This window comes from Phalacrocorax carbo (genome assembly GCF_963921805.1).
Source record: "Phalacrocorax carbo chromosome W unlocalized genomic scaffold, bPhaCar2.1 SUPER_W_unloc_5, whole genome shotgun sequence".
Taxonomy (NCBI): domain Eukaryota; kingdom Metazoa; phylum Chordata; class Aves; order Suliformes; family Phalacrocoracidae; genus Phalacrocorax; species Phalacrocorax carbo.
This window is the reverse complement of record NW_026990256.1, coordinates 491,910-519,457: the sequence shown is the minus strand read 5'-3', so window position 1 is coordinate 519,457 and position 27,548 is coordinate 491,910. Positions and strand designations below refer to the sequence as shown.

General features: G+C 40.6%; 1 protein-coding gene across 1 annotated transcript; it reads left to right on the top strand.

The window, feature by feature from the left end:
* Positions 1-172: 172 nt before the first annotated feature.
* Positions 173-15,109, top strand: LOC135310887 (angiogenic factor with G patch and FHA domains 1-like). Its single transcript, XM_064439992.1, has 9 exons — positions 173-2,692; positions 4,315-4,426; positions 8,714-8,765; positions 11,034-11,135; positions 11,491-11,656; positions 11,907-11,989; positions 13,295-13,329; positions 13,977-14,076; positions 14,909-15,109. The coding sequence occupies exons 1-9, from the start codon at positions 2,464-2,466 to the stop codon at positions 15,107-15,109; spliced, it is 1,080 nt and encodes a 359-aa protein (XP_064296062.1). The 5' UTR covers positions 173-2,463.
* Positions 15,110-27,548: the final 12,439 nt, after the last annotated feature.

The following is a 27,548-nucleotide window of genomic DNA, read 5'->3' as shown; positions in this document are numbered from 1 at the left end:
AAGTGATGCCGAAAATGAGTATCACTGGATTCACTGTGGAGAAAGAGCTGAGTGGTTGTGTTACCGAAAAATGCGGTAAAATCAGAAACAACTCTCTAAGACCAATTTAGTATTAAAGAGCAGGCAGGCATTCTTTATTGCAGTGCTGGATGCATGGGGGATCGCTCCTCCTAATGTGCATACCTTACACACCTTTCCCATACAATTTATAGATCAAAAATTTACATATTCATACATATTCATTATTGTCCTTTCTACTGATTGGTACAAACTTGCTCATTCCATATGTAAATTACTGTGCAGGCTCAGTTGTCCTCTTCCATTGTTCTCTTTTGAGTAGGGGGTATTACTTGGGTCGGTGGTCCGTGAGTCGGTGGTCGCGATCTCCCCCTGCCGGAATTACCTTTTACCTACTTGGCTCTTAATCTTGGCAATCCTGGCCAGTTTTCTCAGTCCACTACACGAAACCACATTTTGTCATCCTTTTCTGACAGAAGCACATTGTCTATTGTTTTGTTCACATTAATGATTACCTAGGGACTAAAATACAGATCAACAGATACACTGATTCGTACACTCCATGTTCCCATAATATAACAACATCCCTGGTTGATTAATTTCATCACTTTGGTTACAGTTGGAGCATTATACTTGGGCATCAATGTGTCACAGTCATCTGTTGCTTTGCCTCAGTTCTAATTTGTGCAGAGCATTTAGATTCTCTGTTTTCAGACTAGATTAGCAAAACTGGTAGCTCACAGTATTATGGGTTAGAAATACATTTAGGATTGCAGAGCACCTTTGTATGACTGGTATCGATCTACTATCCATGCCAAATATAAATATAGACAAAGATAAATATACTGGAAAAGATCATTGTTAAAAGCTGTAACCAGATTTGCCAAAAAGGCTTCTAATGGAATTATGTGTCTGACGTATGAACTGCTTACTTTTGGCTAGATTATTATCTCTCTTATTTAAAATAAACAACATAAGCAGTGGCCTTGTGATCCTGTTCCTTCCTAGTTACAATGCTTAAAGGATTTGGGGAGGAGGGCTAGTGCATTGTAGAGAAACCCTAAAATAAACTGATAGTCCTTCAGTTAAAGCATGAGGTCTTTCAAAATTTGCTCGTTATTCCTGAGAGCCTGCTGTCTTATTGAAAGTGTTTCAAAAGTACACTGCAAAGTCCTATCCAATAGCTTGACTACTGGGTTGAGAGGAATTCTTGTGTTTGTCTTCCAGCTGTGCCACTGATGAGTTTTTACAATTTTGAAAAGTGAAAGTGCTTTAATTTCCATGGTGTTAACGTTCACATTAATTCATGTATCTTGAAATGTAAAATGCTCTATATGAAAACGTACTGAAAAAAGTCAAGCATGTGTTTTATTTTAACTGCTGTGTTGCAATATTTGGTACAGTTCAGGGCAATCGAACACATTCATTCTGAATCTAAGATGGCAAATAATTTTATAATAAAATCTGAGATTTTTTTTTTTATCTTTTAAAGACATTTGTGGTTTTTTCTTTCTTTGTTTGTTTGTTTTTAAGATGGTCATCAGGGTTAATAGATTGAGAATTAAATTTTCAAGGTACTCTGCCAAAACTGATGTGAAACTTTAGATTTCTCAGTTCAAAAAATGCTGATGATCATCTTTTCTGCTCATGAAATCAAGGGGCAGTGGAAGAACCTGCAGTGATCTAATCTGTCTGGCATGCAGTGGAGAGATTTGTTGCAGTAGAAAATGGATTCTCAGTAGAATTGTTCCACATTGCATAAATTAAACTTTAAAGTTCTTTACAGTATCTTGATATGTAAGGCTTTGTTAAAGTTGCAATTTTGGAAGGATGAAGAGTAGGTTGTTAGGCAAGCATGGGTGGGCATTCCAGATATTCGGGACCATTGTGGAAAAAAATTAGAAGACAAAACCAGGAGTAAGATATGATGAAGATCAATTAAAGAACTTTTAAGAAAGTTACAAGAATTGAGTTAGAGAGGGAAAGAAGTGTCATAAAAGCAAAACTGGAAAATATTCAAGATGGTGTTGTACAAGTTTGAAAGCGAGGACAAGTTTTGTGTGAGAAAAAAGGAAGGAATACATGAAGGTTAGAAGGGGAGCGCAGTCACTTTCCCAAATAGAAGATGGTCTCAGTTATGTCTAATAGGACGTGAAAATGTTTCTAATGAAATGTTCTGTTGAGTGCGTGCACAAAACTTTCTGGAAATCTAACCATTTATTAATAGTCCTAGTGAAGGATTTAATTCCAAGCTGATAGAAGACTTCAGAATAACTCACTCTGTAAAGAATGTAATGTTCCTCAGGTCTGATTTTTATAACTTCTCCCCAGGATTTGGACACACAAGAGCAGAAAACATTTAACAGTCTGAATTGCTTTTCCACTACTGAGCAAGTAAGCTCTACTGAAGAAGAGTCATCTCCAAATGTAAGAAAGACGACTAAAATGGACACACAAACACAAAACAGTCTAACAGCCAAAGAATCAATTTCTACAGACAATATAAACTCACATTCACACAAAAGTACACCAGATACTGCAGCATATACAGACACAGTAGACACAGGAAGTGAACCAGAAGAAGGTGAAATTACAGATTCTGAATGTGAAGCCCACAGCAGTGAGGCTGTAACAAGTGAAGAAAGTGCTAATTCAGAAGACTCAGAAAACGAAGGTGAATTATTGTGGCTTTTATGTATGATACTATTGTATTTTTCCAGGAGCCAATTAAGAAAAAACTATAAGAAAAGCGTTTGGATAATTAAAAATAAATAAATAAAAGCATCTAAGTTGAGATACTTTGAATTTAAAAGTGCTATATGTTACCAGTATTTGTTTCCTTCTCTTTTCTTGCACAGTATTCTGAAGTAAGTAGTGGTGTTTTTGTAAAAGCTGTTCAGGGGTATAACTTCCAGTGTTTGTGTAGAAACCTCAGTGGTAGAATAAAATTTGTTTAGATTAGGATAGCAACAGGAGAAAAAAGTCTATTGCTAAATAGAGATTCTAATACAGACCTCACAGTAATTCTGTGTATTAACTCTCTTCAATTAGTGTATGATATTTCTGATGCTATTTATACACAATCATGTATAATTCAATGTAAGATGAATCCACTGTGGTGAAAAGGATGAATGTGGAATGCTCAGTACTATTCAAAATCCTATTTTGTGTGTATTCCAGTGGCAATATGTAAGAAATGGGTATAGAGAGGAAACCTGTATGCTCTTTTGTACCAAAGAAAGTATTTTCTTAAGACCTACTCAAAAACTGAATGGTCTCTTGCACAAAATAAAAATCCCAAAACAAGACAAAACAAAAACCCAAAACAAGCTCCAAAAACCCTAAGGAAAAAAACCCAACCAAACCTTGAAAAGCTTAATGCAACCAATTGGAACTATGTATGTGCAAAGGATATTCTAAATCACAGAATGAAATACAACCTATAGGAGTCTGTACTGCAACCTCTGCCCTGCTCACAGTTAAACAGTCAGTTTGTTTCTTCTACTTTCATTACTTACTCAAATACTCAGATTCTGATTGCTTAATGCCATTCAATATGTGCTTGCTACCATCAGACTTTCAGTTTAAATTTCCTTCTCTTACTGTTTTCTAACAACTCTGCAATATTGCTGGAGTAATAAAAACTGGAGATGGTTTCTTTCCTCCTAGTACCTTTTGAGCTACTGTCTTCCCATCTTGCCCTGTACATTCTTAGCTGAGATCATTGGAGAGTCTTTCTGCAGATGTACATCCAAGAACAGAAATCATATAGCTGTTGGGATAGAATTAATTAACAGATACTGAGGCAAAAGAGCATACACATCTGTAGGCTCATCTATTATTTCTTATTTGTATTGGTGCACAGTGCTAATAAGAGTTAAAAAGTAGTAAAAATACATTTGACAGAAATTATCAAATATAAAGTTTTATATGCATTAAGTTTGTGATGTGGGGAACAAAAAGTGCTGCCTTTTCACTAATCAGTTACGACTAATGGTCCATAAATTTATAGTATGCTAGAAAACTCTGTGAGTTTGTTTATTTTATTGCTGTAACTAAACAGTTGTGCACATGTAAGTAATCAGAATTAGGAAAGCATTCTTAATACTTTAGCATGCAGTCAGAAAACCTTTGAAACAGTACTCATCAAAGTTTTCTCTCATATGTGCTTATACTTTTTTTTTGGAAAGTTGCATAGGATTCAGCTAGATAATGTCTGAATGTATATCAGTTGTTTGAAAACTGTGGGGTAAAACTAACTTATTCATAGTAACAATATTTTATTTATAATTATAGATAAAGAAAAGATCTGGCCTCCTTGTATCAGAGTAATTGTAATAAGATCACCAGTTCTACAGACTGTATCACTTTATATTATCACAGCTGTGAAACCTGCTGCAATTGGAAGGTAAAAGTGATTGGAACTTTTATTTTAAAATATATTTATCTATATGAAGCTGTACCTGGCTTTGAAATGTGTGAAAGCCACTCAAGATTGTTTGTCCCTACTGTCATGCTTGTCCTCCTAGTATGCAGCAGTTGTGAGTTAGATTAGCCCACAGTAAGACATTTAAGTCAGATGACTGTCGTGGTTTAGCCCCAGTCAGCAACTAAACACCATGCAGCTGCTCGCTCACTCCCCCCACCCCAGTGGGATGGGGGAGAGAATCGGAAGAGCAAAAGCAAGAAAACTCGTGGGTTGAGATAAGAACAGTTTAATAATTAAAATCAAATAATAATAATAATGGTGGTAATAATGATTATTATAATAATAATGATAATATAATAAAAAGGAAAATAATGAGAGAGAGAAATGAAGCCTGGAAAAAAAAAAAAATAAACAAGCGATGCAACCACTCACCACCCACTGACCAATGCTGCCGGTCCCCAAGCCGCAACTGCTGCGTCCCTCGGCCAGCTCCCCCCAATTAATATACTGGGCATGACATCATCTGATATGGAATATCCCTTTGGCCAGTTTGAATCTGCTCTCTTAGCTGTGCCCCCTCCTGGCTTCTTGTGCACCCGGCAGAGTATGGGAGGCTAGAAAAGTCCTTGACTAGTGTAAGAACTACCCAGCAACAACTAAAACATCAGTGTGTTATCAACATTATTTTCATACTAAGTCCAAAACACAGCACTATCCCAGCTAAAACCATGACAGTCACATAACATCATTTTTGCTGTGATGACAGCGCATGCAGTTAGCTCAGTAGTCATGAATATTTTTTAGTGATAACGAGATCTCGTGTCTAAGTCCTAATGGCAGCATAGCTACAAGTTATTCTTTGAAAACTGTTGCTTTTTAGAACATAAGTAAATTTTTTTTTCTGGGCCACTAAGGTAACTTTTTCAGAAATGGAAGAATATACTTCAGAAATTCAGGATCCCAAGAAAACATGTCCTGGACTTCCTCACACATTCAAATTCCAATAGGGCTGATCCATCATTTTGAAATGATAAGCTTGAGTTTTGTGCTAGCCTGTATACATTCTTTCAGTTCTGATGTTTCAAAATATTTTTTAAAAAAAAAAATCTCATTTGTTCATTGTGGATGATGAATGCATGAAGAATTTAATGATGAATTAATGCTTTATTCAGTGTTTACTGACAACCTCACCCCTTTTCAGCTGCTTTTCAGTAATGCTTATAGATGTGTCCTAGATGCAGTAGGCTTTCTAGGTGTGTCTAGATGTGCTTTCTAGGTGAATTTATGTGAAATATAACTTATGACAAGTCTCCTTGCAATTTGCATATTGGTCCTTTACTAGCTGCATTGCTTCTTTATCCCCTAGTATAAGAAACTTAATACACAAATCCCTTCTTCCTCCTGCAGTGATTTTGAAAAAAAAATCTATATAAATTACTCTTTCATTGCTTATATTACCTGCCTAATGCTACCAAGAATTCTATTTCAGCATTGAAGACTGATGCCAAGATGCACTGAAGAGCTTGAAGGATTGTGGTGGGTTGACCTTGGCTGGATGCCAGGTGTCCACCAAAGCCGCTTTATCACTTCCCTCTCCTACACTGGACAGGGGAGAGAAAATATAACAAAAGGTTCATGAGTTGAGACGAGGACAGGGACATCACTCAGCAATTACCACCACGGGCAAAACACTCGACTTGGGGAAATTAGTTTAATTTATTGCCAATCAAAAGTTAGAGCAAGATAAAGAGAAATAAACCCAAATCTTCTTCAATACAAACACCTTCCCCCCACCCCTTCCTTTCTTCCCGAGCTCAACCTCACTCCCTATTTCTCTGCCTCCTACCCCCAAGCACTGCAGAGGGATGGGGAATGGGGGTTGCAGTCAGTTCATCACACATTATCCTGCTGCTCCTTCCTCCTCATGCTCTTCCCCTGCTCCAGCGTGGGGTCCCTCCCATGGGCAGCAGTCCTCCATGAACTTCTCCAATATGGGTCCTTCCCATGGGATGCAGTTCTTCATGAACTGCTCCAGTATGGCTCCTTTCCACAAGGTGCAGTCCTTCAGGAACGGGCTGCTCCAGTGTGTGCTCCTCTCCATCGGGCCACAGGTCCTGCCAGCAAACCTGCTGTCGTGGTTTAGGTGGCAACTCAGCCCCACACAGTCGCTCGCTCACTCCCCCACCGGTGGGATAGGGGAGAGAATCAGAAGGGTAATGCTCGTGAGTTGAGATAAGAACAGTTTAATAATTAAATTTTTTTTAAAAAAAAAAACAAACAACAAAAATGCAATGGAAAGGAAAACAGAGAGAGGCGTGAAACCCAGGGGGGAGGGAGGGGGATGAACCACTGAAACAAACTGCATGCAACGCATCCACTCACAACCCACCAACCCGATGCCACACCTCCCTGAGCTGCAATTGCCCCCCTTAATATACTGGTCATGGTGTCACATGGTATGGAATGAACATCCCATTGGCCAGTCAGGGTCAGCCGCCCAGGCCGTGGCCCCGCCACTCCCAGCCTCCCTCCAATGCGGCAGAGCGCGGGAAGCTAGAAAGGTACCCAACCACCACAGTGAAGAGAATTAACCCCTTCTCAGCCAAAACCAGCACACCTGCTTCAGCACGGCCACATGCACCTGCTCCAGCGTGGGGTCCTCCATGGGCAGCAGGTGGATACCTGCTGCACTATGGACGTTCATGGGCTGCAGGGGGACAGCCTGCCTCACCGTGGTCTTCACCATGGGCTGCAGGGGAATCTCTGCTCCGGCGCCTGGAGCACCTCCTCCCCCTCCTCCTTCACTGACCTTGGTGTCACAGAGTCACAGAATGATAGGGGTTGGAAGGGACCTCTGGAGATCATCTCTTCCAACCCCCTGCTTCAAGAGGTACACCTAGAGCAGGGGGAAGAGGAATGCATCCAGGTGGGTTTTGAATATCTCCAGGGAAGGAGACTCCACAACCTCCCTGGGCAGCCTGTTCCACTGCTCTGCCACCCTCACAGGAAAGAAGTTTTTTCTCATGTTTAGCTGGAACTTCCTGTGTTCCAACTTGTGCCCATTGCCCCTTGTCCTGTCATTGGGCACGACTGAAAAGAATCCGGTCCCATCCTCTTGACACCCACCCTTTAGACATTTATAAGTATTGCTGAAATCCCCCCTCGGTCCTCTCTTCTCCAGGCTGAACAAACCCAGGTCTCTCAGCTTTTCCTCATAAGGGAGATGCTTCAGTCCCCTGATCATCTTGGTAGCTCTCCACTGGACTTGCTCAAGCAGTTCCCTGCCCTTCTTAAACTGGGGGGCCCAAAACTGGACGCAGTACTCCAAATGTGGTCTCACTAGGGCAGAGTAGAGGGGGAGGATAACCTCTCTTGACTTGCTGGCCATACTCCTTTTAATGCACCCCAGTGTCTGCAGGGTTGTTTCTCTCACATATTCTCAGTCCTGTCTCTGGATGCTGTTGTGCAGCTGTTTTTTCCCCCCTTCTTAAATATGTTATCTCAGCGGCGCTGCCGTGGTTGCTGATTGGCTCAGCCTTGCCAGTGGTGGGTCTGTCTTGGAGATAGCTGGCACTGGCTCTATCGGACACGAGGGAAGCTTCTGGCATCTTCTTAAAAGCCACCTGTCGTGGTTTAGCCCCAGTCAGCAACCAAGCACCAGTGTGGATCAGTTTGGGTCAGCTGTCCTGGCTGTGTCCCCTCCCAGCTTCTTGTGCACCCGGCAGAGCATGGGGAGCTGAAAAAATCCTTGACCAGTGTAAGCGCTACTTAGCAACAACTAAAACATCTCCACATTATCACCACTGTTTCCAGCAAATATACAAAACATAGCCCCATACTAGCTACTATGAAGACATTTAACTCTATCCCAGCTGAAACCAGGACACCACCCCCGTAGGCCCCCACTACCAAAGCCTTGCCACGGACACCCAATACAAGGATGCAGAGTTCAAACTATTATTTACAGGCCTTGTATGAGATTAAAAGTTCAGAAAGGAATATTAGGTTTATTGATAAAGCTGTACCTTTATTTTTTTTATCTGATATTAATTGCCTGCTGCTTAGATTCTGGTTTATAAATGGAAGAACTGATGTGACGTGTCTTCACCTTGTATATATTGCAACAGTACTTTTACATCTATAAAGCTCCATAATAGCTCAGAAGAGAAACACAATGTTAAGGTTCAGCTAAAGTACACCTTTCATAAGCCACTATTAGAACTATTTCTACTTTGTCATGATTTATGTATCAACCTGCCTTTCCAGGGAAAAAGATGCTGGGCACGCACTTCAGATTCCTGAAGTTGGAGTCAGTAAGGTAACTCTTGTTTCTGTCTGCTGAAATGTAGATCAGCATATGGATGAAGCTTTAGATTTTTATTGCTTTAAATTTTGCCAAATCTGGGAGGGTTTTTTTAGAAAAAGAACTTTTAGAATGAGCTGTGTTTTTAGCCACTTCTTTGAAGTTAGAGAAAGGAAAAGATACAATATTTTATTGAATGGGAATTTAATGCAAACAATAGGGTGATTTCAAAGTCTAGAAAAGCTAATTTTGCTTTTATTTAAATTGGAGTCAGTAATCTACAGTGCAATGCACAGTAAAAAATTATACTTTGAATCTTGAATTTCTTAGTTATTGAACTTGAGGAAAATATATTATTGTGTTAGGTATTGATCATATTATAAAATATTGATGTTAGCTAGCTAGAACTTTGTCATAAAGTAATCTAATCCTTGTAGTTGAGCTTAGAGCAACAGGTTTTGTTTTATTTTTCTTCAGCTGTCTAAATATGTACGTGCTGTACAGGCAGTTTGAAAATTTAGCAGGTTTTTTGGTGACAGATTGTAATGGATTTTTTTTTCTGGTTAAGAGGGATTAAAGATAAATTATGTGCTCTGTTTTGCTAACTATTTTAACAGAGACCATAAACACAGCACTCAATTAAAAAACGTAAATTGACAAAGACATGTCAACCAAACAAAAAAAAATTGATAAAAACATCTGCAAATGCAAGTGTCTGAAATACACTTTACTGTGTCTGTTCCAGATGATAGTTCTGATTGATCAGCCATGTACCGTGTTTTATACTGTGCAGTTTCCAGGGAAAAACTTTTAATGACTTTTTCAGGCGTGTATTTGAAATTCGGTGTATAAAGGAGCCAAAGGGGTTTTATTTTTCTGTAATGTTACCATTTCTCTGTTGCTTCTTGTGTGGATAAGAATATTTATTATATAATTATTCGTGGGTACCTGAGTTGCTTTGAAATACCTTTCATTAAAGTAATGGACTGCCTGCATAAGAAGTTATTTCACTCTGCAGATGAGGAGTCCAAGGCAGGAAGATAAATAACATGTCTGTAGAAACAAAAAGTTACTACTGATTTGTTTTCCTCAGTATTTATAGTTGATAGGTGTGGACCACTTTGGCTTTTGCTTTCCTTAAATGTAAAGTGAGATTTAAAGAAAACAAAATTACACCCTGCAGATTTAGTATCTTAAGAAGCAGCTTTGGTTCATCCTATTCGATAAAACAGAGGTAGAAATTAAATTATCTATTGAATGAGCTAGTCAATCTTTCTACCATTATGGGAGTACTCGTACTGTAAATTTATGCTAGTCAATATACAAAATAATTTTTTATTAATTAATGTAGCAACTGTTCTTGCTCAAAGATAGGGGATTTGGTTTTAAATGAGCACTTTCTTCCCAGGTTGACTGTTGGGTTTTTTCTTCTACTATAGCAAAAAGCATCCTTGCTTGTCAAATTTGAAACTGCCATTTTTTAAAAAAAACTTCTGGGGTTTTTTACTGGGAGTCTTAGGCTGCAGAAGTTGATATTTTGGTTTGCTTAGTGTCCATTTTTGGAGGTAGTGTATGTGTGAGTTTGGACTGGAGTTTTGTTTTTTGTGTTCTATCTGGGCTTGAGAGCAATACCTATATAGAATTGTAACGAAAAAAATTAGATTGTTAGTCTCAATATCAGAAAGGAGATAAAAGTAACATCAAATGATAGATAGTAATTGTGTCCAGGGCATTAAGATGCAGGTGAAAGTGAATTACATGAAATTTACTAAAACACAGCATTTAGTCAGCTATTTCAGATATGAAAGACCAAGTAACCTGAAACTGCAGAATGAGATCAGATTTTTTTAAATTGCATTTCTTTCAGCATCTTTTTTGATGCAGTCCAGAAAGAGAAAAATTGAGTGCTATAACATACCTTACAAGAAAAAAAATCTTTTATTTATAAGAACAGTTAAAAATGCTTTATTACTGTATCTTGCAGTCCTTTAAGTAAAGCATACTTGCCACATTGGAGGTATATACCTTTTCAGTACTGAATCAGTTTATGGTCAAAATAGTTATATTATTAATAGAATACTTTAGCTCATGTTGTTGTGGCCCATTCATTTACATTTCAAATAGATTAAATCATAAGGCATGGAATACTCTATTAACTTAGAGTACCAGAGCTGCTCAGTTAAAAGGCCCCAAAATACATTCTAAAATCTTACTGTAAAATAGCATATAAATTGTGAAGTATTTGTTTAGTGAGAACACTTCATTTATGCTTCTATTTATCAGTTCCATGCAGAAGTATATTTTGGCCACGATTTGCAAAATTATGTTCTTGTGGATCAAGGCAGTCAGAATGGAACAGTTGTTAATGGAAATCAGATTCTCCAGGTGAGTACTTGTTATAATGCTGTGTATGTTGCAGAAAATGGTAGTTGTGGTCATTTTAAATATGTTATGGCAAATCACTAACAACGTCATTGTATGGCTTCTTTCATACATTAGTGTCTTCCTCGGTTCCCTTCTGGTTTTAGGGCCACTTGTAATACTTCATGTTTGGTTTATATTGGGAAAAATCCACTATGGTTACAGTTGCTAGAGTGAAATACCCACTGTAGTTAAATATTTGCTTGCATTTGTGAGACCAAACTGAATCACTAAATTATGAGTAGTATTCATGGAACAGAGTTGGTGCCCTTCATTAGTAACTAATAAACATGGCTTCCAAAACTTCATTTTGCTGTAGCCTAAAACAAAATGTGACCCCTACATCTTGGAGCATGGAGATGAAGTGAAGATTGGTGAAACTGTACTTTCTTTTCATATACATCCGGACAGTGATAAATGTGATGGATGTGAACCAGGACAAGTCAGAGCACATCTTCGCCTGGATAGGAAAAAGGAAACTTCTGGTTAGTCATGTTATCACTGAATATGCTTTTTATTATAGCTCTTTACTTTATAAACATAATTGCTTCAGATAGTTTTCTTACAATTTTCTTGTCAACAGGGAATAGTTTTATAATACATGGTGATGTATTTTCTTTTGGTATGTGTGCCTATGTGTAATAATGTTAGAACAAAATTTCTCACAGTTGTCTTATGTTTCAAAACTTTGTTACATTATTAATTAGAAATTCAAGCCTGTATTCCTCCTTTTAGTTTGCCCAGCACTTAGCAAAGAAGAAAGAGAGTTAGTCAGAAGAAAAGCATTAAAACAAATATGGGTAAAATATGGTTTACAGGTGAGTTAACAGTAGAAATTGATTAAGTGTTTGAAGTCTATGTCTATTCTGTGATTCCTATTTTAAGTCATAGACTTCAGTGAATAAGGAAAGTTTTCAAATACACTCAAACTTGAGCCTGGTGGTTTTACTCAGGTTTGTCTTTTGTACACTAAATATTTATTTTTTTTTTACAAACCTCTACAGAGAGAGATGGTGATAGCAGGGCATGGAAGTTCTGTTAAAATTTTAAGAAAAAAATTATCAGTTCCAATGTGTACAAGATTCCTCATCCTTTTGAGATTAAGATTTCTTAAGACACAGCTATTTTTATTTCTGCATATTAAGTTGGCACTAAATTGCAGTGCTATGTTTTATTTGGAAAGGGGAAAATAATGAGCAACTGAAAAAAATTATGGAAGGAAGAGGGAGAATATTTAAGTTTTTATTTTAAGTCTGCTTCGCCATAGAAAAATGCCAACATGAATATACAGGCTATGTAGCATATAGGTATTCAAGTTACTTCTGGTTACTGAATGGGGCTAAACCACGACAGTCCATTTTGGTGCCCAACATGGGGCACGAAGGGTTTGAGCTAACGACAGATTTTACTGGAATGCGCTAGATGGAATTTATAGCTGTTATTGCATGTGTCGTGGTTTAGCCCGTTCGGCAACCAAGCACCACGCAGCTGCTCGCTCACTCCCAGTGTCCCCAGTGGGACAGGGGAGAGAATCGGAAGAGTAGAAGTGAGGCAACTCATGGGTTGCGATAAAGACAGTTTAATAGTTAAAATAAAATACTAATAGTAATAATGGTAATGATAATAATAATAATATAATGAAAAGGAAAATAACAAGAGGGAGAGAGAAATGAAACCCAGGAAAACAAAAAAACAAGTGATGCAACCGCTCACCACCCACCAACCGACACTGCCAGTCCCCAAGCCGCGATTGCGGCTTCCCCCAGACAACTCCCCCCAGTTAATATACTGAGCATGATGTCATATGGTATGGAATATCCCTTTGGCTAGTTTGGGTCAGCTGTCTTGGCTGTGCCCCCTCCCCTCCCGGCTTCTTGTGCACCCGGCAGAGCATGGGAGGCTGGAAAAGACCTTGACTTGTGTAAGCACTACTTGGCAACAAGTAAAACATCTCCACATTATCAACACTGTTTTTAGCACAAATCCAAAACGTAACCCCATACTAGCTACTATAAAGAAAATTAACTCTATCCCAGCCAAAACCATGACAGGTGGTGAGGTAGTGATAATGCCTTTTTGTGGGGAACTATAGGATTGAATCAGTATGTGTGTTTCATGATAAGTTGTTTGAGATAGAAAGCGGGCTGGAGGATTATGGGTATGCGATGGAATTAGCTTGACTACAGACCCGCTGATGGAAAATTACAGAGAATCTGCAAGTCACTAAAGAGGAGGAAGAAAGGCGAAAGACATTTCTACTTTGAGAGCAAACGATAAAACAAGAACAAGGAACTTTGGTATGAAATGCAGAACTAGACTGCTTGCTAAGGAAGAATCGTAACCCGTGACATTAACTAAGCAGTTATTGAAGCTTGTTTACAAGAGCATATAAAAGCGCAGTGACTTAAAAATAAAGTTGAAGCTTGCTCTATCACTCACATTGAGTTGGCTGCTTGCTTTCCTCGCTCGCCGCACCTTTTCCCTAGTGCAGTTGACTTGCACCCACCTATGCGGTATCTTTTACCTCCTAAAGTATGCAAGTAGATCGGGGGAGTTTTAAGAAAGTTGGTATTGACCGGAGGCTTGGCATAGCTTTGGTAACCGAAGATATTAATGGAAGAACTTGCAAAAGGTGGCACTAGGGTCTTCTGGATAGCTTTTGATGGAAGTAGGAACAGCATAGTAGTTGAGTCCTGGTTTCTAGAGCAGCATATATCTGCACGTTTCTGTCCTTCAGTATTTGAGTAGAGAGCATACTCTTTGTATTAACTCTTGCTTGTCAGTTACCTTAAACTTTCTTTAAAGCGCAGTCAGCAACAGCAACAAAGGGCATAAAATGTTGGAGAAGATGGGATGGAAAAAAGGAGAAGGCCTGGGCAAGTATGGTGGTGGTATGAAGGACCTGGTATGTCTGTCTGGGTTTTACTTGGAGCAAAAAGAAATACGTTTGCAGTTAAAAATGTCTAATTGTAAGCCACTATTCACTTGAAACATTTCAAAATCCTGGGTAGGAAGGAACAATCTCAGTAGGACTGATCTCAAATCACTTTTTACTTGATTAATGAAGTATTTTGAAATTTTTCAATTATTTCATCCCTTCAGTGGAAAATGCCAGTAATGTTTGTGGTTGTTGGGAAACTAAGTGAGGGAGGACAGACAGCTTCTAGCTGTTGAATTAATAATCTCATGTTTGAATACAAAGTTTGGAGGAAGATTTAAATAATTTTAAGTGATGTGAATTCAGGATGGGCTTATGGTGGAATCCTTCACTTTCTGTGTGAGGCTGATGTAGCACAAAATTCAAACTAGATGATGCACCATAAGAGAGGAAAAGGTGGCTGAAGTCACTTACTGTAGCCACCAAGTTCTAGGCCTCTGTGGCAGTCAGCCCCATTTTTGTCACCATTGTGGTGTTGTCTTTTGGCAATAGTGCTGCTCAGAGCCACACCATGCCTTATGTTGTCAAACTACCCAGCACAGGGCTCATACACTATTCATTTGGTGAGGAGTACTTCACAGTGATGTTAGCGATAGGTGACATCAGCACTCTAGATCTTCGTTCTAGAGGTGATTTGACACATTGCTTTAACAGTACTTTAGATGCCCATGTATGATCTAAGTATATTAGAGCCTTAAACAAAGTGCTTGTGGAGGGGGGAATTAGTATTATCAAATATGATTTGAAGTATTTAGAATACCTAACTTGCAGTTACAACAATATTTAATGTATTTGACAGATCAACCTCCAGTTACATAAGATGCATGCAGGTTTGGGTACAAGTAGACCAGTCTTCATTGAAGATGTTCAGATCATCCAGAGCAAGAATAAAAAGAACTGGGATAAAGCAAGAGGAAGGTTTGCTGAAAACTTCCAGGAACCTAAATCACAACAGGATACACCTAAGATTACACCTTGGGTTAGAGGGACTGTAGAGTAAAGTATCTGGTCCCACAGCAGGGTAATTCTTGTGTATAAATAGTTGGTAGATAATTTATTTTTATTCTTTTTTCTTTTGCTACAGCACAAGTTTGGTGATATGTAAAATATAGTTGTGGAAAAAAATGCGCAAGATTAACGCTATTATGTTAATTGGCTTTCTGTAGTCTTCATGCTTTTGTTAAAACACATTTTTAATAAGAAATTAATGGAATTTAGACGGATATTCAAATTTAAGTACTTGAAAGTGATTCTCATCACGAGCAGGAACTTTCTTCAGTTGTGTTTTTAACATAATACTTCATCCCCCAAACCCTACTAACAGAGCATCATATTGCCTTTTCCTCTGTTGTATGTTTATTCATGATTGCCATAAAATGCTCATCAAGAGGTACACCACTCTTAAATTCATACAGTTCAGTGTAGTGTTGTTATAAAATTCTCTAATTATATATAGCATTTCAGTAAAGGGGAGGCCCCTTTACTCCCCAGTCACCACCCAATTCATGTTCCCAGTATAACTCGATGCTTATATTTTCTGTTCCTCCTGGCAGGTGCCTGACTCTTGTTTCTCAGCTCCTTGTCTCCGGAATTTACCCAGCCACCTGTTGTTTGCAAACTGCTGGAACATGCAGAGCTTGCTTTGTACATGCCCTTTTTTTGATCCATTGTCCTTGGTCGTTTCAGCAAACAGGCCGAAGCTGCATATTTCCCATGTCATTTTTATTAAACAAGATGTTGCTCTCCACAGTTCAGTACTAGTCACATATTTCAGCTTACCTTAAGAGGAAAAATACTTGGTTTTAAATGATCCATCAGTACTGCTTAGATACTGTATTCCATGAAATAAATTACCAGCATTGGTGAAGAAAACAATGTTCAGAGGACAACTTGTACCAAAATTTTCTTCTGTGAAGAACTTGCTCAAGACTTTTTAGTAAATCTGTATCATGCCTTTAAAAAAGAGGAGGCATGTTTAGAGAACTGCTATCTGTGTGTATTATTTATTAACTTCTTCTGATACATCCTTTGCTGGCAATGGAGTTAATACCAGGGGGAAAAAAATCACAAAAAACCAAAGAAACAACAGATTTTTGGTGGGAAAGGATTGCCAAACTGAAGCTAAAAGATTGGTATTTATTGAATGTTCCTAAACACAATAAATCATTGTCAATTTAAGCAGTGTGCTTCTTGATACTATCTTGTGCATATGCTGGATACAAGTGCTCTTCTAAAATGAGAAAAACTTAATCCTATTTTAATCAAGTTAAAGTTCTGATACTTGTCCAAGTAAGGGAAACATAGTAGTCTCACCATCTTATTGAATCATGCAGGCAACTGTTAAGCACTCTTGAGTAAAACCAGGACAAGTTGCTAGTTATTTATCTTAATATATCTTTAGACACATACAATAGAAAGAAAAATATTCAGTCATCTATGTTATTTAAATCATTAAAGCACACAGCATTTTTTTTTAAGAAACCTGAAGCACGCTTTACTTCAGCAGTATACAGTTGGAGATATGGCTATGAGCAATGCCTGCAGCACTATTGCTTAATTTAATTTAATTTAAATCAGCTCACCATTTTCCTTTGTAAGCAGTTCTCTTTTCACTGTTTTAGTGATAGTTATGAATTATTGGCTTACTTTGCTGATGCATTCCTTTATATTGGCAACTTAACATTTTCAGAGGCTACCTATTTCTAACTGTGGAAAAAAAATTGGTCTGTGTGAAACAGTTACATTGTAAGTTTTAGTTCACCAGGTATCTAAAACGGCACTCCTGCTAATGGGGGGGGGGGCGGGGGGGGGCAGGGAACCTATATGCTAAAAGAAAGTTGGGGAGGGTTGGTTGGTTGTTTAAATTGACCTCTATGGTCTTTGACAGTAAATCAAACTACAAGTTCTAAAATGAAGGGACAGCAAGCCATCTTGTACATGCCTTAGTAGGAACTTTAGCTTTACTTTAGCTTTCCCTCTCCCCAGTTGTTCAAGTAACAGCTCTAAGAATAGTCAACCACTGGTTTATTGTTGCCATGCAAAGAAGAAACCTGAAAGGATTTAACTGAGTTTGCATTTCATAAATTTTTTTGAAGTAAGACATCATTCACCTTCTGTGAGAGGCATGGTCTCATGCAGTCAAGCACTGACTCTGCTTTCAGTACTGCAGCTTCCTCTTTCAAGCAATTGTGTGCCTTTATTGAGTAGGAACACTTATATTGAGCTAAATAGGGCTTTTCATCCCCTACCTTAGTGACCCCTTAGAAAGTTTTAAGTACAGCTGAGTTAGGTGAACGCCACCAATGGTATGTAAGCCTTATGTGCAAATGCAGTACTGCTTTCCCTCATGTCAGGAGGGGAACATGAGTTGCTGTTGCACTAAGATACAGCATAAAGTTCTACCTGTCTTACCTTCAGTCCTCCAAACACCCTGTTGTCTTTTCCAACTTTGCTACTTAGTATTAATCACTTAGGCAAAATTGTTTCTCTATACATCCACAGTCAAAAGTTTTAGCAGTTTGCTGTATAACTATTGCTAATTAATATATACAATCTGTTATATATTTAACTGTTAAGAATAACATTAATCCGTTTATATAAACAAATTATTTTCTGTAGTCCTAATAGTGAATTCTGCAAAGCACCAACTTACCAAACGTATTTCTGAAATTTAAAATAAACTAAGAACAGTGGGTATATTTATATTTATACTCATATCTTCAGTGCTGAACAACCCAGCAGGCAAATAAAAACACAGAGCACATTCATCATTGTGTGAAAGCCACTGGATTAAACACCTATGCCAACAGGGGTGCTGAACTACTGTATACATATGAAATGATTTAATAAAACAAACCATAGTTGAAACTGGAGTTTCTGGTTTTGGAAGAACGGGCCCTTTGCTGCTGCAACTGGCCGTATCAAATGTACCTGACGTGGGCTTTCAGCCAGTAGATAAAAAATCCATAGCAACAGGAAGAGATGTCAAAAATAGCATCCTGTTTTGAACAAGATGCATTTAAGAGAATGTGTGCATACCAACAGATTTTGTTTTATACGTGACCAAAGAATGTGGATTTTTTTTCTCATCCAGTTGCTGCCTTATAAATGTTTCTCATCTGCATCTTATTTTAATCTGGCAATAAATACCTCTCTGTTGATGAACATGCCTGCATACTGGTTTCTGTTGCACAGCTAGCATTAATCTTGGTACAGCCCTACAGTGTAGCAGGGCACCATCTGCTAGCATCCGTTTGTGCTGAAGTGTCTCGGTGTTATTTCAGCACTGCAAACAGGGCACACGCTCTCTCTTCTGCTGCTCCTGGGTTGGCAGGGGTGGGGGAAGAGCGTTAGGGCCTGCCTGGCCATCCCACTGGCGGGGACCTCCCTGCGCGCACACGCGGCTGTGCCAGGGAGGCCAGGAAGCGGGCCGGGCCCGGCAGCACCTCCCGCCGCTTCCCTCCCGCGCCGAGTCAGCCGCCCGCCTCAATCCCCCCTCGGGTACCTGGGAGCGACGAGCGGCTTTTACCTCCTCGCCGGTCCGCCGCCGTCTCGTCTCGTCCCGTCCCACCAGCGGCCGCGGCGCGGCGCTCTCACCGCTGCGGCATCACACCTCGCGTTCGGTCTTAAAACTCCTTCCTCTCCACCTCCCCTTCCCTGCCTGTCGGCCTTCCGCCGGGGCCACGCGTGGGCAGCCCAATTTTGCCGTGTGCTGAGGAGCTCCAGGAAAGGCAAAGAATTGGGATGTCACCCTGAGCTGGCAGCTGATGTGCTACCCTGCAGCTTGGGAGGAGCATAATGAGTAGGGACTCCATCACAGGAGGACAACATGACCAGAGGCCAAACAGCCACAAAAGAAAATGAGATCCATAGATACTACTTTAAGAATACATCTAAATTACTTTTTTGGACATTTAGGATCAGAAATAATCCTAAGAAAGAATGGGTGGAGTCTCAGGAGTGATCCTGAGAATAAAATGCCAGGGAGGAACCAGCATAGAAGTAGCCTCAGCCAATTTGTGGGCCAGCAGAGCACCTCATCTTGTGAAAAACTGACTCAACGTGCTGTTCCCTACCCTGTAAATGTCTTAACAGCCCCTACTCCTCAGCCTCCCTCTGCTCACCCTTCGTGTTGCCTCCATTTTCTAACCAAGGAGGATGATGGATTCGCCTTGTCGTCTTATGCTTAGGTCAAGCCTGGTTGCTACTGCAGACGGTATGCTTTGGCCAAACCTCAACTGTGGGCTATGTGAGACTAAAAAGTCTGCACAGGTGATCAGACCAGAATTTGTAGCAATTTGAGTCTTGCACTAAAATCTGTTCATCTTCAACCTTTTCCTCCTGCAGTCCTTCACTTTCTTCCCCTCCCAGCTCTTTTTTTTCCTTTTAAATCATCAGGTTTTTTCATTTAGCTACTTTCTACCCACCAAAAAAAAAAATCAGACAACCTGCTAACTAAATAAAACTGTGATACTTGAGTTACCACCGTCACACTTGTCACTGGATTTGGGCTTTTTCAGCCTTTTATCTTCTTTATTCAGCCTGTAACACCACAGGGCAGAAATAGCCTCTAAAGTGCCCAGTGATGTTGAGTAAGGCTTAGTGTGAATCAAAATTATAGTTGCAGTTCCTTAACTTCCTTGGCAAACCTCGGATCTTTCTGTTTGATTCTTATCTGTACAGTGGGAATAATACTTGTTTTCGCTCCCCCTTAGAGATATTCAAAAAACATCTAGACATGGTCCTGGCAACTGGCTCTAGGTGACCCAGCTTAAGCAGGGGGTTGGACAAGATGACCTCCAAGATGACCACTCTGTGATACTGTCACCAAAATCGGAAATAAGCCTCGTAACGCCAATGTAGTGTCAAAAGGCAGGCATTCTTTATTCACGGCGCCGGATGCACGGGGGATAGCTCCACCTAACATGCATACCTTACACACCTTTCCCATGTGATTTATGTAGACCAAAAAAATACATATTCATTTTAGCCACACATATTCAATATTATTCTCTTTGGTGATTGATACAAACTTGCTCGCTTCACATGTAAATTATTGCACAGGCTCAGTTGTCCTTTCCCATTGTTCTCTTCTGAGTAGGTGGTATTACTTGGGTCAGTGGTCCGTGGGTCGGTGGTCGCGAACTCCCCCTGCCGGTATTACCTTTTACCTACTTGGTTCTTAATCTTGGCAGTCCTGGCCAGTTTTCTCAGGCCACTACACGAAACCACATTTTGTCATCCTCTTCTGACAGAAACACATTGTCTATTGTTTCGTTCACATTAATGATTAACTAGGAACTAAAATACAGATCAATGAATACACTGATTCGTACACTCCATGTCCCCAGACTTAATGTCCAGTTGGATAGGGCTGTACAAGGAGCATAGCAACATCCATGGTTGGTTAATTCCATCACCCTGGTTACAATACTGTGATTAACACAGAAGGTACAGTGAAGAATTGATTGGCAGTTGGCTACTACAGGGATGGAGGCCACAGACATATCTAGGCAGGCAGAAAGAAGTCTTGAACTGATGATAGCAAGAAAACCAACAAAGAGCCTAAGGAGAATGGCCAGTTCAAGACTTAATGGAAAGAAAAAGTCTGTTGTCCAGCCTACCCTTCACCAGAGCAACTCACTTCTAGCAGTTATCCTTGAGGTCGGGATTCATGACCCAGAAGAGGTTAAGCTGTGAGAAGAACAGTAAGCACATGATGAGTTTGAATGGTAAATATTAAATAGGAGTTTTGGAAAGTACACAAGTGGTTATTCTTTAGTGTTAATGCCAGCCTATGGATTGGAAAGGCTAAAATGAAACAAAGAAGCAAGAGGTTAAAAAAAAAAATTAATACAACGCACAAGTAAGCGGCACAGTGCTGGGCCGTTTCAGCTTTTTGAAACATTGTCACATGCATAATGAAGAGCAATTCTCCATTGCCTGATGTTGTGCAAAGTCCTGGTGTTTTTTGCTCAGAGGGAGGTCCGAATAGGACTCTTTATTCGTAGATGATTGCTTTGTGTGACATAGGTGTGCTGATCCTCCGCAAAGGCAGTGGCAAGGAAAACACCACTGAGCTGTTTCTGAGGTATGTTTTCTGTTTGGAGATTTTCTGGAGAGATTTTCTGATTCGTGTCAACCAAGAGGTTAGGGGTTTTTTGGTTGTGACTGCTGCGGGAAAGCAGAGCTTCTGGATGGCTGGGTTATTTGATCATGAGCAGCTGATAAGCTTTCTACTGAAGAGGTCTGTGTGATGTGGAAATGATGGCCAGGAAGCGCTAGAGATGGACTTCTTATGTTTGTTCTGGTTGAGCACAAGATAATTGGGTGATTGAGGCCCCTGTCTGGCTTTTTAGAGCTTGTTTAAAGCACTTCACAAGAAGAGTGTAGTTGGGATGTTTTTGAAAAGTATGATTTTTTGGAGACTGTTATACTTTTCATTTTACGCATCTGTCTTTATTCAACAAAGATTCAACTTGTAAATTGCTCACAGTACGCATCAGGAGGAAAATCACAAGTTCTTTAAAATATCCAGTACATGTCTTCAGGCAGGGTCGGTCGGCAGGTGGTGAGCGGTTGTACCATTTGTTTCTGGTTCCCCCCCCCTTTCCTTTTTATTATATTATCATTATTTTATTCTAATTATTAAACTGTTCTTATCTCAACCCACAAGTTCTTTTTTGTTGCTTTTGCTCTTCCAATTCTCTCTCCCATCCCACAGGTGGGGTGTGAGCGAGCGGCTGCGTGGTGTTTAGTTGCTGACTGGGGCTGAACCACAACAGTCCTTTTGGCAAACAACAATGCTTACAAAGCGGACAGACACTACTTCGTGCTCCGTTCAGAGGGCTTTTTATATTTTCCCTTTTCGCGCTTCCTCCCATACAATAATTAGATAACTTGCCCTTATCGTGCCTTTCTACTGATTCTTTATAGTTCCTTAGATTCCCACAGATTGCCTGCTTAAGTTCACTTGAATGCTCGATCTTATCCCAGTCAGACCAGTTTCCTTGACATTGGGTAAATAAAGATTGGATTATATGAGAAATCCCAAGGTCCATGTATAGGACACCAAAAATTAACACTTGGTTCAAATGACACTGTTCCGAAGTCTATCATACGCTTCATTCGTCTCCAGCCGCTCTCCTTGTGGAGAACACGGAACCACGGATCAGAACTCCACACTTGCTTCGCAGCTGTGCTGCGTCTCACTCATACAATGCAGACACTCGGTCACACAAAAGAGCCCGTTACGCTTCTCACTCTCATCACACAATATATCAATTAGAACAATAGTCAAGCTCACGTGTAGCGTAAATCGTAAACCATTAACCGTTTGCCACAGGTCCACACCGATCAGCATAAAGTAAATCATAATACGTGGTACCGGATTTTTACAACGGGTTACAATAATTATGGCAATGCTGTACACCACTCCTGCCACCACGGCTAGGAGGACCCAGGACCGGACCTAGGATACCATTAGTCAGGGTATAGAACTTACCCTGCCACCACCTTATGGGGACTCAAACCCCAACTTTCCAGGGGCGAGCACCAATGCTCATTACCTCACGTAGGACGTCTCCTCACCACTTACAGGTATCCCCTTACTAAATTATAACATACCTGGTCCGCCGATGATGGTCCTTGTCTGTCCCCGCGGTGATCTGGGTGAGTGGGGAGTCCTCCCGAGAAATCTCGGGGGCACCCAGAGGAGTCCCATCCTCAGCAGGTCCCACAGCCGGACAGAGACGGTCCCATCTGGGGTGCCAAATTGAGACACGGAAACAAACTCTACAACTCAGAGAGTTATAAAGCAGGTATGTTTACTGCAGCGCTGGGTGCAAGGGGGATCGCTCCTCCTAACTTGCACCCCGTGAATCATGATGGACAAAGCTTATATTGCTCAGTTATATACATATGCATTAGCTTTCATGGGACTAATTATAATACTTGCATCTTAATTACCCATGCATTTTAAGTCTTCCACATATGGTCATGAGTTGGCCCATCCAGTAATCTTGTCAGTGTATTGCAAGGTGTGTTGGTTTCAACTGGTGTTCTGACTCTTATCTAGATGGAGATGTCCTTAGTTCCTTTTGTCGTGGTTTGGACTGGCGCCTGCTGCTAGGTTGTTTGCATCCCCCCCAAGGATGTTCCCCATCAGGCTTGCGAAGATTATGTCCTTGAGTGCATTCTTGCCTGAGGCCCCTTTGACAGTGGCAGTCGTGAGGCTGTTGCCTGTTTGTCCTGGGTGCTTCTGCATGGAACCTCAGTGATCATGGGGTGGTTTCCAGACAGGAGTTTGGTAGTTCTGCAGTGTCCTTATAAGGACACTTTGTTTAGGCACTTCTTGTCTTTAAGCCTTTCTGACTCCCCCAAAGCAACAAGTTTCAGTCATCATGCAGGCTGTTCCTGTTATCTTACAGCCCAAGGCTACCTCATTATCCTGGCTAAGTTTTGGCTCTGGGCCCCAACATTGGTTGAGCTACGCTAGATCGCATTAGTAACGTTTAACTATTTATTCCCTGAATCATAGTTTTTACTTACTTGGGCTAAGAATGTAATCTTTCAGAGACAAAGACAAGGAGTTTCAATGAAGTCACTCCCTTGGATGCTGGATTGTGCATCCTTTTCTCCATCGTTGCCTCTCTGTAGAACAAGGTATCACATTGCTTCAGGGAGGTTTTGTTGACCTTCTGCTGAAGCAAACATCTGTATAATGGTGGTCTTATTAACTACTAGCTGATGCTGAACTACTTGTAGAAAGGATGATGAGAAGGCAATTTACCTGCCTTCAGTATTTCCTATCAGTCTTATTTCAGAGCCATGTGAGTGAAAGAGCAGTGGTAGCTGTAGATTATGACCTTGCAATGGACAGGAGTATCATATGAATGTTGTTAGAGTAATTTCAGATTGATCATCCTGCTACTCTTGGCCATGAGATAGGATGAGCATGAGATGATGGTCACAGATAGGAAGAGGCAGAACTGTTTTGGGATATCTTTTCTCCCTTTGTTGTATTTATTAATTCCTTGTTTCAAATTGATCTTTGTTTTCCTCTATGTGGAATCATACTTCTGGTTGTGCTCAGGCGACCAAGCAATCCTGATTGCTCTGAGTGAATGGTCACTGTCACTCTTCCAGTGGTACTGTTACCGAAAAACACAGTAAAATCAGAAACAACTCTTTAACACCAATTTAGTATTAAAGAGCAGGCATTCTTTATTCACGGCGCCAGATGCACGGGGGATCGCTCCTCCTAACGTGCATACCTTACACACCTTTCCCATACAATTTATAGATCAAAAATTTACATATTCATACATATTCATTATTTTCCTTTCTACTGATTGGTACAAACTTGCTCGTTCCATATGTAAATTACTGCGCAGGCTCGGTTGTCCTCTTCTGTTGTTCTTTTTTGAGTAGGTGGTATTACTTGGGTCAGTGGTCCGTGAGTCAGTGGTCGCGATCTCCCCCTGTCGGAATTACCTTTTACCTACTTGGCTCTTAATCTTGGCAGTCCTGGCCAGTTTTCTCAGTCCACTACACGAAACTACATTTTGTCATCCTTTTCTGACAGAAGCACATTGTCTATTGTTTTGTTCACATTAATGATTACCTAGGGACTAAAATACAGATCAAAGAATACACTGATTGGTATACTCCATGTCCCCAGACTTAATGTCCAGTTGGATAGGGCTGTACAAGGAGTATAGCAACATCCATGGTTGGTTAATTCTATCGCTCTGGTTACAGTATGGGGGATTCAGATAGATGGAGAACATCATCAACCTTTAAAAGTACAATTTGATAGAATAGAGAGAAAGCATAAGCCAGAGACCTGATTTAAGGGGTCACCATTTAATTACAGGAAAATTAAGTAGAGAGAGCGAATAGCATAGTCCACAATCTTGGAGGTGAGAGAAGGCAGTAGTTTGAAAACCAGTTATTGCCGAGGAAAAGGGTTTTTTTAAAATGGAAGACCAAGGACTATCCTTGTAGGCAGGTGGGGGAAAAGGGCAAAAACGGTAAGAGAGAAACTGATTAAAGAGAGAAGAAGGGAGAAGTAATGGGATAAATTTGGAAGTTTTAAGGGAAACTGAGGCAGGATGTCTACAAAAGCACATCTCTTTTTTTAATGAAAATTAACTGGTATCATCATAAGTCTAAGGCAGCGTGATTTTTCCTGGAGTTTGTTTCCTTCTTTATCTGAAGTTGTATACATTATCTGTAATTGCCCACTATGGAAAAGTAATCACTCTCATACAATGCACTGAGAAACCCATTATGTAATTTTTAAAGATGAGATTTTTAAAATGGATTTGAACTTAGTTTATTGATATTGGAAATGTTGCACACAGTGATTTCTGACTGCAAATAAAGAATATTTTACCTACCTGACGTGCAGGTGAAAGTGGTCTGGATCAGCAAACAAGTTGCAAATAGCTGTATATTGTTGCAAATGGTCTTGCAGACTGGATTACAATGGAGAATGAAAAAGCCTGTTTTTTCACAGTTGGTGTTCATTACATTTTCTAGAAGGAGTTCTCCAGAAGTCAGTAGGACTGCTCTTTGCCCTGAAATTTCATATGCTCACTCCATTACCAGAAAAGAGAGTTGGGGAGGAGTTGTAATTTTCACACCCTTTGTCCTTACATCAGAAGCCTTCACTGAACTGAGTAGTGGCTTTGACTTCACCTGTGACTTCTGATATATTAGGAGCGCTTTGCTTTGGAGACCTCACAGTGTGCAGGTTATGACTAGTGTACAACCTTTCAAACCTAAGGGGCCTGTGAGCACATTGGTCAGTCTGCCTCTCCTAAGGGAGGACATATAACTGCTGTAACCAGAGTGGCCGATAGAGGCCAGGGTATTCTACCATCTTCCCAAGAAGGAAGCAGATATATACCTATACTACACGGCCACGTAGAGCACATATAGCAACCCAGTGCAATGGCAAAGAAGGAAGCAAGGTAGGTAGGAGCTGGTTGCCACCACTCCAGCAATTCGTGCATGCTCAGCCCACTCTCCCCGTGGAGTCTGCAGGCTGGATAAGCTTCAGGCTGCAACTAGCCCAGAAGCCCTTGGCTTGGCATGACAGTCATAGATATCATGATGCCACTTCATGAGTAAAACTGTTCATATGCAGCTTGTCCTGGTTTCAGCTGGGGTAGAGTTAAATTTCTTCATAGTAGCTAGTATGAGACTATGTTTTGGATTTTTGCTGGAAACAGTGGTGATAACATGGAGATGTTTTAGTTGTTGCTAAGTAGCGCTTACACTGGTCAAGGACTTTTTCAGCTCCCCATGCTCTGTCAGGTGCACAAGAAGCTGGGAGGGGACACAGCCAGGACAGCTGACCCAAACTTGACCAATGGGATATTCCATACCATATGACGTCATGCTCAGTATATAAAGCTGGGGGAAGAAGAAGGAAGGGGGGACATCTGGAGTGATGGCAGTTGTCCTCCCATGTAACCGTTACACATGATGGAGCCCTGCTTTCCTGGAGCTGGCTGAACACCTGCCTGCCGATGGGAAATAGTGAATGAATTCCTTGTTTTGCTTTGCTTCCGCACGCAGCTTTTGCTTTACCTATTACACTGTCTTTATCTCTGTCATGGTTTCAGCTGGGATAGAGTTAATTTTCTTCACTCTAGCTGGTATAGTGCTGTGCTTTGAAATTAGCATGGAAAAAAACCTGTTGAGATAACACACAGATGTTTAGGCTGTTGCTGGGCAGCGCTGATACTAGTCAAGGACATGTCTAGCCTCCCATGCTCTGCTGGGTGCACAAGAAGCCGGGAGGGGAGGGGGCACAGCTAAGAGAGTGGATTCAAACTGACCAAAGGGATATTCCATATCATGTAACGTCATGCCCAGTATGCTACCTGGGAGGGGCTGGCCGGGGGAGGGAGGGGGCAATCGCGGCTCGGGGACGGGCAGCGTCGGTCGGCGGGTGGTGAGCGGCTGTATCGTTCGTGTTTCTGCGTTTTTGTTCCCTGTTTTCCCTTTCCTTCCTTTTCCCTTTTTATTATATTAACATTACTGTCATTATTATCATAATCATTTATCATCATAATTCTATTGTAGTTATTAAACTGTGCTTATCTCAACCCACAAGTTCTTTTGCTCGTCCGATTCTCTTCCCCATCCCACAGGGGTGGAGGGGGGAGGTGAGCGAGCGGCTGCGTGGTGTTCAGTTGCCAGCTGAGGCTGAACCACGACAGTCTATTTTTGGCGCCCAACGTGGGGCGAGAAGGGTTTGAGATAATAACAGTTGCTGGTCACAGCATTGATTAATCTGCTCGCAGTATTAGCTTGTCCAGTCTTTACCATGCTGATTGTAAAGTACATGTTAAAACTTGCTGTTGGTTCTGTGAGCTGGCTGTGCTCTGCAGTGATTAGAGATATTTTGCCTAGGAGACTTGTTA

Coding starts and splice junctions, on each gene's coding strand:
- LOC135310887 (XM_064439992.1), top strand. CDS start 2,464: ATGGACACACAAACACAAAACAGTCTAACAGCCAAAGAATCAATTTCT. Junction 4,427..8,713: donor AAACCTGCTGCAATTGGAAG/GTAAAAGTGATT, acceptor CTGCCTTTCCAG/GGAAAAAGATGCTGGGCACG. Junction 11,657..11,906: donor TAGGAAAAAGGAAACTTCTG/GTTAGTCATGTT, acceptor TCCTCCTTTTAG/TTTGCCCAGCACTTAGCAAA.